Source organism: Heliangelus exortis, chromosome 13 (genome assembly GCF_036169615.1).
Source record: "Heliangelus exortis chromosome 13, bHelExo1.hap1, whole genome shotgun sequence".
Taxonomy (NCBI): domain Eukaryota; kingdom Metazoa; phylum Chordata; class Aves; order Apodiformes; family Trochilidae; genus Heliangelus; species Heliangelus exortis.
Genome location: NC_092434.1, coordinates 1,963,456 through 1,981,634, shown reverse-complemented (window position 1 = coordinate 1,981,634; position 18,179 = coordinate 1,963,456). Strand labels below are relative to the sequence as shown.

The window sequence follows — 18,179 nt, the reverse complement described above, 5'->3', positions numbered from 1 at the left end:
GGGAGGAGGAGGAAGAGGAGGAGGAGGAGGAAGAGGAGGTGGAAGCCGAGCGGAGCCGCGGTGCGCAGGCGCGGGGCGGGCGGGAGCGGGAACGCTGCGCAGGCGCCTGCAGAGCGGGAAGGGGGGGAACGGCCCGGGGCGCGCAGGCGCTTCCAGAGCCGGGGGAACTACGGGTAAGGGGGAGACCGGAGAGTCACAGAATCACGGAATGTTTTAGGTTGAAGAGACCTTCAAGGTCATCCAGTCCAAGCTTTGACCAACACCGCAGTCAACTACAAAACCGTGTCCTTAAAAACCAGGTGCAAACGCCTTTTAAATGCCTCCAGGGATGGTGACTCCACCACTGCCCTGGGATGTTCCAATGCCTGACAACCCTCCCCGGGAAAAGATATTTCTTAACATCAGCCTAAACTTAACCTGGTGCAACTTCCATCCATTCCATCCATTCACTAAGGAGCAGAGGCTGTTGTTTCCCTCCCTGCTCCAACCTCCCTGGAGGGATTTGAAGAGAACTACGAGGTCTCCTCTCAGCCTCCTCAAAGGTTTTTGGGCTACATCAAAGAGTCATGGAATGCTTTGGGAACAAGCCTTGAAGATCATCTACTTCCAACCCCCTCCCACCAGCCCAGGTTGCTCCAAGCCCTATCCAACCTGGCCTGGAACATCTCCAGGGATGGGGCAGCCACAACCTCCCTGTACAACCTGTTCCAGTGTCTCCATCCTCACTGTCAAGGCTTTCTTCCTAATGTCTACCCTGAATCTCCGCTCTTCCAGCTTAAACCCATCCCTCCTTGTCCCATTTTTCTGTGCCCTTCTCAAAGTCCTTTCCTCTGGGTCCCCTTCAGGTCCTTGAAGGTTGCTGTAAGGAATCCCCAGATCCGACAGCTGCCCCAAACAGACATTCCCCCCCATCTCAGCTTTTCAAATAACCATTATTTTAGGGTAAAACTGGATTAGTAAGCTGAGGTTGTAAGGAGGTGGATGTCAGCATCTTCTTTCAAGTTAAAAGTGATAAAACAAGAGGAAATGGCCTCAAGTTGTGCCAGGATGGGTTTAGGTTGGACATTGGGAACAATTCCTTCATGGAAAGGGTTGACAGTTGAGTCTCCATCCCTGGGGGAGGTTTAAATGTGTGTAGATGTGGTGCTGAGGGCCATGGTTTAATGGTGGCCTTGGTGGTGCTGGGTTAAGGGTTGGACTGTATGGTTTTAAAGGTCTTTTCCAACCAAAATGATTCTATGAATCAGTGCCACAGAATCAGGTCCGCCTGCAGCCACAGACACCTGAGCCACATCCCTGCCTCCATCCCTTTCAAGCTTTCATCCCCAGCAGTGTTGCACAATCCATCAGCAGAACATCTACCCACAACTGAAAAAAAATATAGATCCAGTGGGTTTTACTTCAGTCCTTCCATGAAGAGTTTTTTTTCTTTCTGTCCTACACTCAGTCTTACAGTGATATTTCTTTATGGCCCCTTATCAATTCAGGGAGTCTCAGGAGGTTGATGTGGCCCCCAAACAGAGAGCCTGTTCTGTGGCAATTTACTAAATTTGGTGAATCCAGACCTCATCATATGTCTTTAAATTAGGCTACTAATTTAGTAGAAGTACTACTAGTAGAAATACTACTCCATGATAATCATTCAGTGTTTTTCACTGCATATTAGGAAAAATAGACATCTAGTAGCTGTAAAAATGAGATGCAAAATATCAAATCTTGCAGTTTGTGAGCTGATGATACATTCAAAACACATAAAAACTAAAAAGCTGGAGGATAATAAACAGAAATTACAGCAGCTAGGGCATGCTTCTGCATCTTGGTTTTTTCTTGCAGCATGACCACCATCTAGTGGGACATGGGCAGCAAGTGCCTAAGGCATGGTGCATAAGTACAATAAAATCCAGCTTTCTAAGTGTCTGTGTGTTTCCACTTCTTGTTTGGTTGTTGGTTTTCTTGGTTTGGGTTTTTTTTTTTCTTTTCATTTTTCATATCAGGGACTTCAGACAAGCTTGGGTTTGTGTGCAGTTTTCTATTTCCCATCAGCTGGGTTTTACATACTGAAAGAAATCAGTCAGTGCCAATGTCCCTGATACTCAGAGTATATAAACATTTATAGACACAAAATCACCAGAGCTGATCCTTCTCCCTCCACATTTTCCCTGAATGTAACTCATATGTCATTTATCCAGCAATAAAAACAAAATTAAGGAGGGGATTTGGGGGGGAAACATCCTTATGGGGGTGTAGGGCCAGTTATAGTGAGCATAACCCTTGAGAAAACCCAAATGTCTCACATTCCCTGTGTGTTGATGGCCAAAACCTGACAGTTACCCAAAAGTTACCAAAAAATGAGGTGCTATGTTGCATTTTTTTAGGAGTCCCAACAACCACAGAGGACTGTGCCTGTTGTCACACCCAGGAGGTTGTCTGCTTCAGCAGTTCCCAAATGTGCCTTATCAGGAAAAGCTTCTAATTCCATGGACATTTTGCAGTCGATTGAGATGGAACTGATATTTAATAACTTGTCAGCACAGTGTAGCACAGAGTTTGTCCATTGGATGGTGCATCATTTATTTATTTCTGCAGCCCTGGGGCACCTGAAATAGCTTTAATGATGCTGCCCCTGTGACACTGGCAAACAACATATCCCCAGGTGCTGATGCAGGGAGGAAAGGTGTACAGACAAGGCAGTTATCTGAGAATTTTTTAATCACACATAAAATGCCATGCAACTTAAACCCAGGCTGCAGCCAGGGGATTCTCTCCCGGATTTGAAGTTTCCTGAAGCACAGGCATGCCTGGGGCTCATGCTGCAGCTGTGAGTCTAGCTCTTTGTTCTGGATGTGGTTCTGAAAAATCAGTTTTGTTTGCAGCACTCTGAGGAGGAGAGGTCATGGCTTTGATTTCTGCTCAAACACTGTGAGAGAGACTGGATGGATCCACACAGTAAATACAGTCAGTGCTCACTGCAGCACAAAGATCTGGAGAACCAGTTTGGGCCTCAGAGCTCCACATACTCTGGTTTTGCAAGCCCTTGATTTCTGAGAGTGCCAAAATATTTTTTTCTGATGGAATAAAGTGCTAACACACAAAAGTCCTTTGTCAGGCAGATGGATTTAGAAGAGGCAACACTGTTTAAAATGTTCATGATGTAATGAGAAGCTTGACAGCAAGTACTGGGGATGCTTAAGAACACGTTCACAAATCTATACTAACCAGAAAATCTTAAATTCATCTGGCTTTGTTCTCTGTATTTTTAGTGCCAGGCATCAGTTGCAGGCTCCTTGTTTCCTCCTGAACTTAAAAACAAACAAATCAGTTGAATATTTTCCTCCTCAATTTTTTGCCAAGCGTGTGGAGCAGATCTAAGACTTATTTTACGTATGCAGAGCGTTGTCTTTTGCCATGCTCAGAACATTACCAGACATGTCAGGACTTTGGTTCTTCTGCAAGTCCTGCTGGTTTGGAATCCATTTCCACAGCAAACAATATTGCCAAGATAAATTGTTTGCCAGAGATAACTTCAAGTCCTCAAACAAATTACCTAAGAAATGTTGAAACATAATGCTGCCCGAAGCAAATTGTTTCCATGCTTCCTGTCCTGGTAGGAAGGAACAAAGCTTATCTCTGTTATAGATTCCATAGAGACAGCCACAATTCCTTAACCAATGCCTTGTTTAGACTATGGGAGTTTTTGAATACCTCACATATCCAAGGAGCATATGAAATATTCATAGCCCATTTATCCTCCCCTCAGAAATGCAAATACTGAAATCCAAGGGATTTGTATCAAGACTCCGAGGGTTCCAGTCAAGCTGCTGATGGACTGGAGCAGGTAAAAAAAGGAAGAATCCACAGGAATCTTCTTTATATACCCATACACCTCAAGGAGATGCTGCTGAGGGATCAATTATGCACCTTTGTGAAGTCCCAAAGGTTTGTCATTGGCGTGGATGTTTCCCCCTTGAGTTTTGCTTCGTGTCAATACTCCCTTTACATTTTAACTAAGAATAAAAGCTGTTTTTCACAACAGCTTACCCTGGCAGCCTTTCTCTGGACTTAACCTCAGCTGTGCTGCATGTGCAGAGTGATAACATTGGGACACATCTCCTATTTTTAGGCCATTTTCAGTATCTCCACAAAACAATTTGAAGGAAGAAAATAAGTTCATTATCTCTCTGGCTCTCTGCCTGCTCTGCGTGGTTGACTTCGAGATGAACCCCTTCAACACTGACTGAAGGAATGACAATTTTGAACCTCATTGCCTTCATCCTTCTGCTTTTTAGTTCTAGTTTTGATTTTATGTGGTCCGTGGATAGCAATAAAGCAAGACAGAACAGTTGTGCCTGGTCTCAGAAAAGGGGAACTGTGTAAAACTAAGGGAGCTTTTCAAGAAGGAGGTAAAAGGAACATCCCAAGCCACTAAAGGCTTTTGAAGGGTACATAAAAACATGATCAGAGAGGCAGAGAACATCACTATCACAAAACTCAGTAAAGGACAAGAAGGAGCATCAGGGAAAAGGAGGTAATTAAAAACAAGCTCCATTCAAAAAAAAAACCTGGAAAGAACCATAGGCATGGAGCTGTTAAACACAAACCACAGCAGAGGACTGAGGGACAGTGGAGAGGAAGCATAAAAACAGACAATAAATGAGTTTTCAAATAACAGGAAGTCCTGTGGGAAGGCTGTAGGGTAACAGAGAGTCAAAATACACAGAAGAGAACAAGGGTTCCAAGAGCCCCATCTTTCTCCCAAGCGAGATCAGCCTCATTTCAACCAGTCCTGAGAGGCTGAGTTTATATTATTGCAGGGAACTGAGGCTAAATGCTTGCTGGTTGCAATAGGAACACAAAAATCTATTGTGCAGCTGGCCAAAAGCCTTCAAAAATTATGGCTTCTAGAAATGGTACCCACAAGAGATGCTGAAGAGTGTGTGCTGCTATTTTTTTTCCTGGTGCCTTGGGCTCCCAAGCCTGTGCCCTGCCCGTTGGCAGTGGGGACAAGGAAAAAACCCTCTAGGGCTGAGAACCCAATAAAACTGGGTCAGAAACCTATAGGAACTTCAGTCCAAAGAGCTGGGAGCACCCACAACCTTCAGCCTTGGGTTGGAGCCACTGGTATCACTCTCATACCCCTCCCCAATAACTCTAACCCCAAGCCCCACCTCTCCTGCACCCAATCTCTCCCCCACCCAATCTTGGGGATTTCTTTGCAACTTGGCTGGGTGCCTCCTGGGGAAGTGCCTGAACTTCCTCTTGGGCTTCTATACAGCTGGGTGAAAGGTGCACTGAGATGGAGTTTCTCAGGAAAGGAAGAAAAAAAAAAATTAAAAAGAGGAAAAAAAATAAAACAGGAAAAAAAAAAAAAAAAAGAAAAAACCCCAAACAAATCGGAACAAAACCAAATAATAAAATAAAACGAAGTAAAATGACAAAATGAAAGGGAAAAAAAATAAAGAATGAAATAAATTAAAAATAAAGTAAAATGAGATAAGATATAATCAAGTAAAATAAAGTAAAATAAAAATTAAAAAAAAAAAAAAAAAGAAAAAAGAAAAGAAAAGAAAAAAAAAGGAAGAGATAAAAGAAAACGAAACAAAACAAAACAAATGCAATTTCCCTGGATGACCTCATGGCGCCAAGAACCGGGACACGAAACGGAAACGATCGGTCCCGTGTCCCGGCGGAGAGCGGCCCCGAGGCGGGGTTTGGCGGTTCCGCTCCGCGCTTCCCCGCTCTCCGTTCCGCGCCCCGCTCCGCGATGCGGGCGCTGCCGGCGCTGCTCGGGGTGCGGCGGGCGGGCAACCCCGGCATTTGGGTCACTCTGAAGCGCTGGGTCCTGGGCTGGCTCCTGCTTTTCCACGGTGCTTGGAAGCAGCGGGTGGCCGGGGGAAGTCCCGCCGAGCCCCGGCGGCCACGTCCGCTCCGTCCCGACCCCCACGTGAGTGTCTCTCCCCCGGCATCCCAAATCTTGGGATCCCCTTTCCCGGAAATCCCTTCCCTAGGGGTCCTTCCTGTGACACCCCTCTCCCCCATCCTTGCCACCCCTGACCCCCCCCCCCCGGGACACCGTTCCGAGAACCCTCAGCCCCCAGTTGTTGATCCTTGAGGTCCCTTCCCACCTGACATCTTAGGATACTTTTTTATGACCCCTCATTCCCTAGGACACACATTCACTCACAACCCATTCCCGTGGACCTGTACCCCCATGGACCTACACCCCTTCCTCTGCAGAACCCCCTCTCAGGACCTACATCCCACAGGAGCCCCCATCCTCCCTACCACTCCCTGCCACCTCACCCATAAATCCTCAGTTCACCCATAAATCCCAAGTTCTTCCCCCATCCAGCACATCCCAAGGAGGGCAGGGTGGGGATGTCACCTTGGCTGTGCCTTCCAGAGAAAAAAAAAAATGCCTCAGATCAGACCAGCTGATAAATGGGGGAAAAAGTAGGCACATTATGGGGCACAGAAGCCTTTTGTTTTATTACACTTGGTGAATTTAATCTAGTTTTCCAACTCTACCTCTCTGCTTCATAAATAATAAAACCTCTGTCAGCAGCCTGTACCTTGCTTGTGTATTTATGGTCCCCAAAAAATCCTCACTGTGCTAACAGGGAGGTTTGGGTGAGATTTGCTGTGTCATTTGGTGAGAAGGGAAAGCAGAAAGGCTGATGAGACAGGATTTCCCTTGCTTTTCCTCTCCTCATCAAGATTTTCCTTTCAGATTTTGCATCCTAAGGCATTTTTGTGAAAAATCAACTTCTTGGTAACATTTTCCTGCAGCCTTCTGGGAAAGTCAAATTATTTACCAAAATACACTGAGGCTTCTGATTAACCTTAAAAAAAAAAAACAAAAACAAAAACAAACAAAACAAACAAACAAACAAACAAAAAAGGCAAAAAAAAAAAAAGCTGTTTTCTTTAGTGCTTCCTTTCTGCTAATTAAGCTGCTTCTTGGAATATTTTGAAGTTTTTTGCCAACCTTGAACCAAATTTGATAGGGCAGGAGTGGCACCATCTTCCAAATCTGACACCCAAAGGAGTTTGAGATATAGCCCAGGAGGCACTGATTTCCTCTGTGTTCCTACAAGCATCTGTAGGCACAAGTTCCTGGAGCAACACCTACAAATAAGGTCTAAAAATAAATCTGAAAAATACTTCCAGAAATTATATCTTTGAATTTTTGCATTGGTATCCAATGTATTTGTGTGTTCCTGGTCTCTGTGCCCTCAAAATTCCCCTTTATGTCTATGCACAAGGCCAATAACCAGCTGATTTTAGGACTTTTTTTGCATTTCATGTTGAATAATTCAGAAGCAGAACTTCATCTGAGCCCCAATAAATCTTAATTTCCACCTTCTGGCTTTTAAAACTTCCTTTTGAGTGAGTTCTGCACAAGTATGAGAAAATACACATCTGAATTGGAAGCTGTGGACTTCTGTGCCTAACACTTGTTGAGATTTGGGATTTTAACTGGCCCTAAACCAACCCAACTGCTAATCATGCTAGTAAAGTGCTGGGTTTCCTATGGCTTTCCTTCTTTCTCTTAATTTTCCCTTTTAATTCTATGTTTCCCTCAAGTATAAATCATCCTACACACAATTTGGAGCTAGTTGGGGAAACAGCATGTTTGGGGATAATTTTCTTCCTTGGCAGACACTCAATTTTTGAGGACACATTTAATAAGAATTTTGATCTAGGGAACTTAACATTGCAAATTATTCATCTTAATTCAGAGAATATTTTTTCTGGTCCATGGTTGTCATGCAGTAATTATATTCCCTGCCTCTCTTCTCCTCCCTCTTTGTTTTCTGTGTCTGCCCGCAGAAGGAAAGGGACAAATAAGAAAGAAAAAAATCATAGAATCATAGAATCATAGAATGGGCTGGGTTGGAAGGGACCTCAGAGCTCATCAAACCCAACCCTTGCTCCACTCCCCCCGTGGTTCCCAGCCCATGGCACTGAGTGCCACATCCAGGCTCTTTTGAAATATCTCCAGGGATGGAGAATCCACCCCTTCCCTGGGCAGCCCATTCCAATGTCTGATCACCCTCTCCAGAAAGAAATTCTTTCTCATGTCCAACCTAAACCTCCCCTGGCACAACTTGAGACCTCTTGTGCCCTCTTGTCTTGCTGAGAGTTGCCTGGGAAAAGAGCCCAACCCCCCCCTGGCTCCAACCTCCTTTCAGGGAGTTGGAGAGAGTGATGAGGTCTCCCCTGAGCCTCCTCTTCTCCAGCCTCAACACCCCCAGCTCCCTCAGCCCTTCCTCACAGGACTTGTGCTGGATCCCTTCCCAGCCTCCTTGCTCTTCTCTGGACCTGCTCCAGCACCTCAATCTCCTTCCTGAGCTGAGGGGCCCAGAACTGGACACAGGACTCAAGCTGTGGCCTCCCCAGGGCTGAGCACAGGGGCAGAATCCCTTCCCTGGACCTGCTGGCCACGCTGTTCCTGAGCCAGCCCAGGATGCCATTGGCCTTCTTGGCCACCTGGGCACACTGCTGGCTCCTCTTCAGCTTCCTGGCAATCCAGACTCCCAGCTCCCTTTCTGCCACTCTGTGCCCAGCCTGGAGCTCCCCATGGGGTTCTTGTGGCCAAAGTGCAGGACCCGGCACTTGGCCTTGTTGAACCTCATCCCGTTGGAACCATCCCAACTCTCCAGTGTGTCCAGGTCCCTCTGCAATGCTTTTGGCTCAGTGAATGCTGTGTTGTACACCAGATTGACTTTAGTTTGGTTTTAATCTGGACTCACTTGGGTTGTCCTGTTCCCTGAATGAGACTTCGCTGCTGAGACGAAAACTCTGTGGCTCTGTTGCAAGTAAAAATTGAAAGGAAGATTTCATTCCTAAGAAGAAACCCACAGAAAACAAACAATTACTCACCATCTCCCCCTTCCATCTTTCCCTTTCCTTAGGCATTGGACTCAGTTTACTTCACTGGCTTTGCAGAGACCAACAGGACCTTTGTGATTGCTCGTCTTGCCAAACGTCCTAATGGGACGTGTGAGATGTGGCTCTTCCTGAGGGTGGATGGAGAAGGAGACTTTGAAGTAAGTGCTGGATGTGGGATGGCAGCCAAGAGAAGTGCTGAACTCCTGTCTTGAACCTGCCTTAGGATCCCAGGCAAAAATTCATGTTCTTTGCATCTTCACTGTGTTAACATCCTTGACAGGGAGATGTTGGTGCTGTGACTGACGTAGTAGGAGAACTGACCAAATTACTGGTTGTATCTAATTTTTTAAGTAGGTGTCTGACAGTGGGTCCATTTTTTCTCCATAATGTACAGCATGTGGATACTAAGTTACTTTGTATGATTATGGTTGATTTTTTCCCCTTTTTTGATGAGCTAATACTATAAAAATCATTGTGGAATTGCCTCTTGCAAAGAAAAAGAGAAGTTTTTAGAATGTGCATCTTCTTTGCTCTTGCTAAAAAACAGTATTAATCATATATTTTTACTGTGGATTTTCTTTTTAATAGCTGACTGCAGAGTAAAAAGGAGGAAGATCTGACATAAATCCCTTTGCACTCAACTATCTTCACATTCACAAATGTGTTTTGCTAAAGTAGTCATGACCTGAAAAGACTGGAGACTCCCTATTTGTAGAAAATTAAAACAGAGAAAATTGATGTGTGTTATTTGGTTTTCCAGTAATATTTAGTATAACAATACCTAATATTGTGACTTTGTTAGAACTGCCAGCCAAGCTCAGGACCTTCTTAGATCCTTCCCTCCCAGAAAGGTGGCAGCTCTAGGAGTCAAGACATATTTTTCAAAAAACAACTGAAGAGTTTTGGGACCTTGCATGCACTGGAAATTTAAATCATTTCAGAAGTTCACAAAATTCAGTCTAAAACTAAATTTCTCCCCAAAACCCTGTATCAGCTTTGCTCTAGGCTTGCCAGAGTCACCAGTGTAAGGAGCAGAGCTCTTGCACAAATAATTCAGTTGTATTGTCTGAAACAATAATGTGTTATCCAATAATTCAGGTGTTTTAGGTGCAAATTTCCTTCTGTAATACCTGCAAGTAGAACTGGGAAGCCATTTGAATCAAACGTTTCTCCTGCAGAGAACCATCAAAGCAGGAATTCACCTGTGTTGCCTCCCCAAAATTAACCAAACAAATGTTTTCCTGTCTTTTTAGCACCCACAACATCCAAACATGATGGTGAGTGATGAATCTGAAGAGATTTGGAGTGCAGGAGGGCTCACTATTGAATACTTAGAGCCCCAAGCAAGCTGGAAAATAAGTTTCAATGGACTCCTCAGGTACTGCAGCACTTGAGTTTCACCTTTCTACACTTAAGACCAAAGCTTTTTGAATGCTGTCTGGAAATATATTTAACTGACTTGAACCAAAACCTATTTGTTAGCAATAGCACACACTGATTTTTATGGAATGAAAATACAGCTTGTAATATCTGCATCCAGTTTTTGGTTACCTACAAGCTGTAGGTTTGCAACACAGCATTGCTACTCTGCACACAACAGCATCATTCTCCTTCAGTGTTTCCTACTGCATCCTCTTCCAAACATGGAAAAAATGTTTTGTTGTCTGTTTAGGAGTGATGTAAAATTCTAGTGCTTTGCCTTGCAGAAAAGGACCCTACAGGCAGCAGTGGAGTGAAGAAGAAGGTGAACTTGTACCAGTGAAATTCTCTTTACAGTAAGAGAATTTACCTTTTGCTTTGGGAGTTCATTGTTAATGATTTGGTTACTGTTTTCAAAGGGTCATGTGCACAAAGTTACACATGAAGCCATTGCCTTTTCTTTTTCTTTATGGACTCCATTTGTCTGATAAAAAATGATTTGCTGACAAAGTAGTAGAAATCCTGCCTTGGTACCTCTGACCAACCTACATGAGAGAAAGCAGCTTCTCCTCCTAGGAAATCTGTTGACCAGTGCAGGCCATTTTTTCTTGGTTTCCTTTTGTTTGCTTTCTGGAAAAGCAGTAACTTATTTAAAATGACAAAAATCAGAACTTCCCAGCAATGCTAATGTACAAAGATTGCCATTGTCAGAGTAGCAAGTGCACAACTTGGCCTGGCATGACCCAAAAGCTAATAATGTCTTTTATTTTTTCCCTTCTTCTAGTTGGAAGAATTTCACTGAAGTCTTTAACTTTAACACTGACAGTCACCCCAGCACATTTGCACGTGCTTTTGCCCAAGAACCTTGGACCATGGAGTTCTTCCAGAGGGTCAAAAAGTGAGAGGCAAGACTAATTTCTTCTAGGGCTAATAGTAACTTTTCTACACATCTTTTCAGGGGTGATTTTAGAGGGTGGGCTTATTCTGAAGTGATCTAATAGAGGACATGGCTCCTGTCAGGTCTTGCCTGGTGTCTCCTCCCAGCAGACCTGGCAACCTCCAAGGCCAATCCTGTGCACACACTGGATCTTCCTCATTCAGGAAGGTTGTGGATTTTGTTGTGAGGGTCCTGCCCAGAGTTTGGGTTTATAAAACCTTGAGCATTAGGAATATATTTTATTTTATCTCTTTTTTTTTTTTTTTTTCCATTGCTAGCAGCCTGATGTAGGCCTCTTCCAAAACAGTGCAGGTATGTCTAAGCACTGAATTTAGTCAAGTGAAAGGGCTAAAGTGGGCATTTTAATTACTATACAAGGTTCAGGGAGGTGAAAATACAGAAACAAAATATGAATAACAAAAGGGTATTGTTTAATAGTAGCAGAAAATATGTGTATCATTAGGGTGTGGTGTTTGGTGGTACCTGCTGAATTGTAAGCAGCAGCTCTTTAGCAGCATTTTTTTTTACAGCATTTTTTTACATCTCTTTTACAGCATTTTTTCCAAACAAAGTGCATTTTTTTAATTTCTCAGGGTGGGAATTTGCTGCTGTTTCATTCTCAGGAATCTCATAGACATTATAGAGCAATAGCTGGGAAATATAAAAGTGATTCCTAGGATGTCAAATCTGCCATAGCCACAACCCTGAAGTCTCTCCTTCACTTTCGGGATTCAAGTCCACCAGATAAGTGACACTGTGGCCATCCTGATTTTGCCTCATTGATTTTGCCTGTGTCAATTCCCTGTTTTCTTTCTCTCAGACAAAGGGAACAACATTTCCGACACGAGCAGTGGGGCCAGGCTGTTGGAGAAATTGAAATAGAAAATGGAGAGAAAACCAAACTTTCCCTCAAAGGCATTCGGAGCCACTCTTATGGTAACTGCACCAGAAATAATTCCCTCCCTTGGCTGCCTTCACTATGGCTGGTACTGGCAGGACACTGGGACTAAAGATTATCTTTAAAAATAACCAATTCCATGACTGGGTATGAAGTTAAGACATTTCAGGGGAAATATTCCTGTTTTAGGGACATGCATATGCTCATCATATTATCAATCACTGGATATCTCTTTCTCCAAAGTTAATATCAAGTCAGCTACTATTAATATAATTCAATTATAATTATAATTAATATAATTCAAGCTTCCCAGCAATGGTGAAGTTCAGGTTGGGTGATTTTGTTCTTTTGTTTGCAGGTGTCAGGAACTGGTCTGAGATTCACCGTTATGTCATGATTTTGGCACATTTTGAGGTTGGTAGAAACACATCAAGGTGCTACTGACCCCTGAAACTGGGGGTGTTTCTGAACTTTTCAGTCGTGTTTTAAGTATCCAGAAAAAGGGAATTGGGACCATCCATGATCTGCAATCAGGAGTGCAAACTGGTGCCATCACCAGCACACAGTCATCTGTCTGTAAAAAACTGAGATTTTGCCACACTGGTTGAACCAAAAATTGTTGTGGTAGCTTGAAACTGGTTTTGCTTTTTAAAGAAAAATAGGATTGCAGATTCTCAGCTGCACTGAGGACTCAGTGGAGGTGATTCTGTGCTGATTCACACTCATTGAGAGCCTGAGGTGGCTGGAGGCATCCTAAGCCTTCATGACAGCAGCTGGAAAATATTTCTGCCTGTGCTCAGCACTAATTCTTGGCTTTGCTGTTGTGGCAGAGCTGGAGGAGTGGCAGTGCTGTGGCTGCTGGGAGCACAGAGCCTGGGGAAATACTGAGTGCTGGTGTTACAACCCCAACAGATGCTCCTGAACAGGCATTTCCTTTGCCAAGACAGGCATGAAGAAATCTAAACTCTCTGTTATAGGTGGGATGGCAGGAGTTGAGTGAATGCAGATTAAAAGTTCTTTTCCCAGATAATGTCTTGTTCACACCTTGAAAAATCCCATGTATGTGCAGACCCAGCAGCTGCCTGTGTTCCTTTTCAATAAGACTGTACTTTTGGGCTGTAATGTGTACAGTCAGGTGGTAACCTCACCCTTTTCTTCACAGTTATTGAGGACTCAGCTTAAGTACAGCTCATTCTTTCCTAATTAAAAGCCATCTGACTTTCTGTTAAGAAAGATTTAAAGATGATCCCTGATTGAAGTTTGGAGTCTTCACACTCTTGGGTGTCTGCACATCCCCTAACATCACAGCCTAGGCTTAAATTTGCCTTGGAGCAGCCAAATATGGAGCACAGGGGGCTTCAGGCTCAAGGATGGGAGAGAAATAAATTAAAACCATGAGATACCATTTCCTTCTTATGTAACCTTTTCCCTGCATGCTGCTCTAAGGCATAGGATAATCTAGGTTAGAACAGATGTCTGGCCAAAGCAGGGCCAACTCTAGTAGATTACCCATCACTTTTGACCATGGCTTGCTGACATCTCTGCACGTTTTATTTCCCTCCTCCTCTTATATCAGTTTATTGTGGACTTTCTCTCATCCTTCATGTCCTTAATTTGTCCTTAATGGGTCTGGTTTATAGTCTTGGCCTCTTGTTTGCATCCAGATTTTCATGGAAGGTGTATTGAGAAGATTTAAGAGGATAAAGTCCTCACACACTGCATCACCTGGGTTGTATCCAGCATCTTCTTGGCCAGGTCAATGTATGATCCACACAAATGAGTCCACACTGATAAATCTGGTTTCTCTTTACCTTGCAGGATGGGACTGCAGCACATTTAACAGTTATCAGTATGCCAGCTACCACAACTAAGTAAGTAACCAAGGAAGTTTATGCTGCTAGAAGTACATTTTAAAGGTGGCAGAAGCTGCTCTGCAGGATGCCTCTCTGCACATTCTTGCTTTGAATCCCTATGGCCCAATTTCCAGCCACACTCTCTTGCTCCTCCCTCTCTCCACCCAATTTTCCATTTGCAATTAGTCACAAGGACAGCTTTTACCTTCAGTTACCTCCTTCTCATCCAGTTACTCTTTGGCTGATGCAGCTGAAGTACAAATTGAGCAACTCCAGCTCTTTAAGAAGTTGTGTCCATCTGTACTGGAGCATTTTGCAGGGTGCCCTCCCTTCTCAGCTGGTGCCTTCTGTATCCAGAAGCTTTAAAACCAGCATTCATAGCCAAGAGGAACCAAGTGACCTGTCCCAAACCCAAAATCCATCCTACAAGCCCCATCTTCCCCACAAGCAGGGCTTCCCTCACTCAGCATTCCAAATGTCTCACAATATATCACCTTTTTTATTTATTCCTGCTGCTTTCCAGGCCATGCTCAGCTTCCTTAGAAGAATGTGCTGGTCTGTCTGAGCTTTGGTTGAACTATATTTCTTCTCCATTTCTCCCCTCTTCAGCCTCACTGTAGGTTATGTCTTTTTCCCTGATGGGAGGAAATCTGGCATCGAGTGGTCCAATGCCTCTCTGGCTGAGATTGCTGATGATGGCATCATCAGGGATGAATATGGTGTCAGTTTTACTGCTGGTGAGCTATATGGACCCCAGCTATGTCAGGTTTGGGATTTTTGGTATGTGGTTGATGTGGTGGAGTTCAGTGAAATTCTGTGTGATCCTCTGAGCAAATTTCAATGTTAATTAGAGCATCTTAACACCCTGAAGCTCTGTGTGTCCATCGTGGGGGCAGGGCCAGATGGTTTCTACTTGTGGCAATTGTTGCTTTTGCTAATCTGGATAAATGATGTGATTTTATCCCTTTGAGGTCTCAAATCATCTCCTGAGGTGGATTCAGCTACTCTGGGGCTACCACTTGGTCAAAGTTTTTATTTAATTTCCCCAGCAGACAGCAAAACGATCACTCTTTAGAAAAGCATAAGCAACCATACAAAAAAAAGAAAAAAAGAGATTTTTTTGGAGATTAAATACTACTGAAGGTTGGAGTCATCCTTTCCTTTTTACTCTTATCAAAGGTGGCAAGAACTTTGATGTCTCTGCAAGGCTGGATAAGCAGGCTTGCCCCGTGGTCTACAATGGCCTGACTGGCAGTGGTGTTTTCCATGAGTGCATTGCAGATTTCCAACTGAATGGGTTAACTCCAGGCTGGGGCTTGGCTGAGTTTTATTACAGGTAAAATAATGACAGACAAGAAGAGGTAAAGAATTCCCTTCCTTCTATATTGACCCATGTGGCTTCAGCTCTTTAGATACTTGAAGCAGACATGCAGAGATTTTTTTTGTCTGGTGTAAAGTTGTTCATTTAATACTTAATGGGTTTATTAAATTGTCAAACATGGTATATATTATTGGAAAAAAAAAAAAAAAGGATTGTGCAAGCCCTTTATACTTGCAGATGAACCATGAGCACTTGTTCAGTTGCTTGTTATAGAGGTTTATGCAGGATTTTATGGATCTCATATAGGTTTATGAGTCCATTCTGGAGACTGTCTTAGGCAATCTGTCACATTATAAAAATAATGAGTCCTCTCACCCACACAGCAGGCTGTTTACAAAGTGAAATTTGCTCACCCAAGTGTTTGTCAGACAGAAGAGATCAAGGTGCAGAAAATCAATACAGAAATATTTCCCTCTTCTAGGGGAAAGCATTAGAGCAGCAAAATATGGGCTTCTCAGTAGAGTCCTGTTTCTCCTGCCACGTGGTTGTCACAGTCTTTGATTGGAGCCTTTTTGCTATTGAGCCCTTTCTCTCCTGAAATAAAGAGAAGTTATTTGGTTTGGTTTTTGAAAGTGCCACTAATTCTTGGCAGGCTGCAGGTGACTTTCAGGAGATTGAGAGCTCAGCTTCTTCTGCAAACCAGTTGCATTTAAAGCAGACAGAAACCAGTCCACTAAACCCCCAAATGCCACCTTGGCCTGTGGCTGCTGCTCCACTCTTTGGCTAAAACCCAACTAAAACCCAAACAAGGCACCCCCTACAAGTTCAGGTAATCCTGGATGTTTCTAGATCACCTCCAAAAAGGCTTAATTTGGCAATGCCAACAACATTCCTTTTGTTAGGAATTGCTGACCCCATATTAAACTGTGAGATAGGTCCCATCTCATATCTGCTTCCCAATCAAAACCACATTAGGAATTTAAGGGTGGGTTTCTGCTTCTTCCCCCCCTTGCCAACTCAGCATCACTGCTCTTCTTTCTTGCAGGGATGAAGCTGCCCAGCTGGTTCCAAATTTGCAGCTTGGTTCAAAAGCCAAAGGACCCAATTTTCCCTCCTGGCACTCTGTGACTGATGGTTCTCCCCCATGAGCATTTGCTTTCTCTTTTTGATTTTTTTTTCCTAAGCTGCCAACTGCTCCCCACTCGGAAGAGCAGGAGATTGGGTTATGTGGATCTCTGACCCAATGTAGCAGTTCTTCTGTTCTCTCTGATTTGTTCCTGAAATAAAAGCTCTGTCTTTCAGAACCTTCTGGTTATTAGAGTCATTAAAAGGTGGGAAATAGCTTTGACAGGAGCTCTCACTGAGAAAGCTGGACAGGAGGAAGGAGGAGAAATCACATTTAAATGAGGTGCCCTGTAGAAATAGCATTATTGACCAGAAATAAGTGACACAAAACCATTTTTCCCTTGTCTGAAGAGAAGCCAGGGACTAGTAGTCCAGTTTAGAAGCCAATCTGAATTTCTCATCATTCCCTTCCACTTAATGTTGTATTAATTACAGCATCCATGCCAGCCCCTGATAGTTGCTGGCCCAAGGTATCATAGGGTGTATTCCCTGCTTAGATGAATCTTGCCTAATCTGAAAATTAAGCATACTTCATGATATATCTAGAAAAAAATAACTGCATGGAAGATCTGGGCAGAAGGAATTAAGGAAAAATTCCTTGTTCTTTATGCCAGGCAGCAATTCTGTGCAACTACTGAGAGTATAATGAGGATGTGTTATAATAGCATCTTCATCCCATTTAAGAAAATAGTGAAATTTGGGTTTGTTTATGTATGTATATATATATATATTTATAATTTCCACTTAGGCTGGTGCTGGAGGAGATTTTAAAGAATTTCTGCTTTCTGAGATAGTTCTTAAACTTATTCCAGTAACTCTTACATGCAGAATGTCAAATTATTCAGCCTACACATATCAAGGCAATAACTGTTTGTTTAAATCTGTATTGCTGAGGAAAGAACAGAGCCTGATATGATGCAGCAAACTGATTTTATCAGTAGCTTCTTCTTCAGCTGTGCAATAGGGTGGAGAGATTCCCAGTCCCTAATCAATAACATGATCCCTGTTCTGCATTTGTGCCCAGGACCTGCACCTTACAGGACATCCAGATTTGTGTGTCCAGATTTGTTTGCACCCAAACCACCAGCTCTGGGTGCAAAGAAAGCTTAGAATTGCATTTCTTTTGGGATAGTCAATTTTTGGACTTTAGCTGGGCTTCTCTGAACACTTCTTTAGTTTCAATGGTGTTAAAAATACATTCTTGTGAGTCTTGCACAGACTGAGAGGTGTCTTAAATCCCTGCACTGTCTCAATGCACTGGAACAGGGAGCTTCTAAATTACTGGAGACAATGGTACTTTGACAGAAGGAAGGCCTTATGCTTCTTTTTGCACATAAGAAATCAGTTAAATAGGTAATTTTAGAAAGGTTAGAAAAATAGCTATGTTATACATCACATTTTGTTCCTGCTAAGTATGTGGCTTGTTTTGCTATGATCTCAGGAACATCTGTTCCCTTTTTTCTGTGGAGTTTTTGTCATCTTTTTTTTTTTTTCTATGGAGTTTTTGTCATCTTTTTCCTTTTTTTTTTTTTTTTTTTTTTTTTTCCCTTGAAGACAAAACCAGTAAAATTTGGAAGAAGCCATGCAGGCACATGATCAAGCAAGGCCTTTAGGTGTGTCAGATGATGTCAATAATGTTAATTATTATTCTGGGATGAAGACTGGAGGAATTGCTGCAAAAATATTCCCTGCACTAGTCAAAAATGAAAAAATCCATCCCTTAAAGCAAGGTTG

At 43.2% G+C, this 18,179-nt stretch overlaps 1 protein-coding gene across 2 annotated transcripts; it reads left to right on the top strand.

Annotated features, from left to right (window-relative positions):
* Positions 1 to 5,617: 5,617 nt before the first annotated feature.
* LOC139801895 (uncharacterized) lies at positions 5,618 to 16,624 on the top strand. 2 transcript variants are annotated; one of them, XM_071756571.1, is made up of 11 exons: positions 5,618 to 5,941; positions 8,916 to 9,050; positions 10,146 to 10,270; positions 10,599 to 10,667; positions 11,096 to 11,209; positions 12,069 to 12,184; positions 12,505 to 12,560; positions 13,965 to 14,017; positions 14,609 to 14,736; positions 15,179 to 15,335; positions 16,366 to 16,624. In XM_071756571.1, the coding sequence occupies exons 1-11, from the start codon at positions 5,633 to 5,635 to the stop codon at positions 16,466 to 16,468; spliced, it is 1,365 nt and encodes a 454-aa protein (XP_071612672.1). In that variant the 5' UTR covers positions 5,618 to 5,632; the 3' UTR covers positions 16,469 to 16,624. The 2 variants fall into 2 exon arrangements, with proteins under 2 accessions (XP_071612672.1, XP_071612673.1); XM_071756572.1 differs by lacking the exon at positions 15,179 to 15,335.
* Positions 16,625 to 18,179: the final 1,555 nt, after the last annotated feature.

What these genes read in the sequence shown, in the direction of transcription:
- LOC139801895 (XM_071756571.1), top strand. Translation starts at nt 5,633, where the DNA reads ATGGCGCCAAGAACCGGGACACGAAACGGAAACGATCGGTCCCGTGTC. An exon ending in TGATTTTGGCACATTTTGAG is followed by an intron (nt 12,561 to 13,964) that starts GTTGGTAGAAAC and finishes TTTACCTTGCAG; the next exon opens with GATGGGACTGCAGCACATTT. An exon ending in TGGTGTCAGTTTTACTGCTG is followed by an intron (nt 14,737 to 15,178) that starts GTGAGCTATATG and finishes CTCTTATCAAAG; the next exon opens with GTGGCAAGAACTTTGATGTC.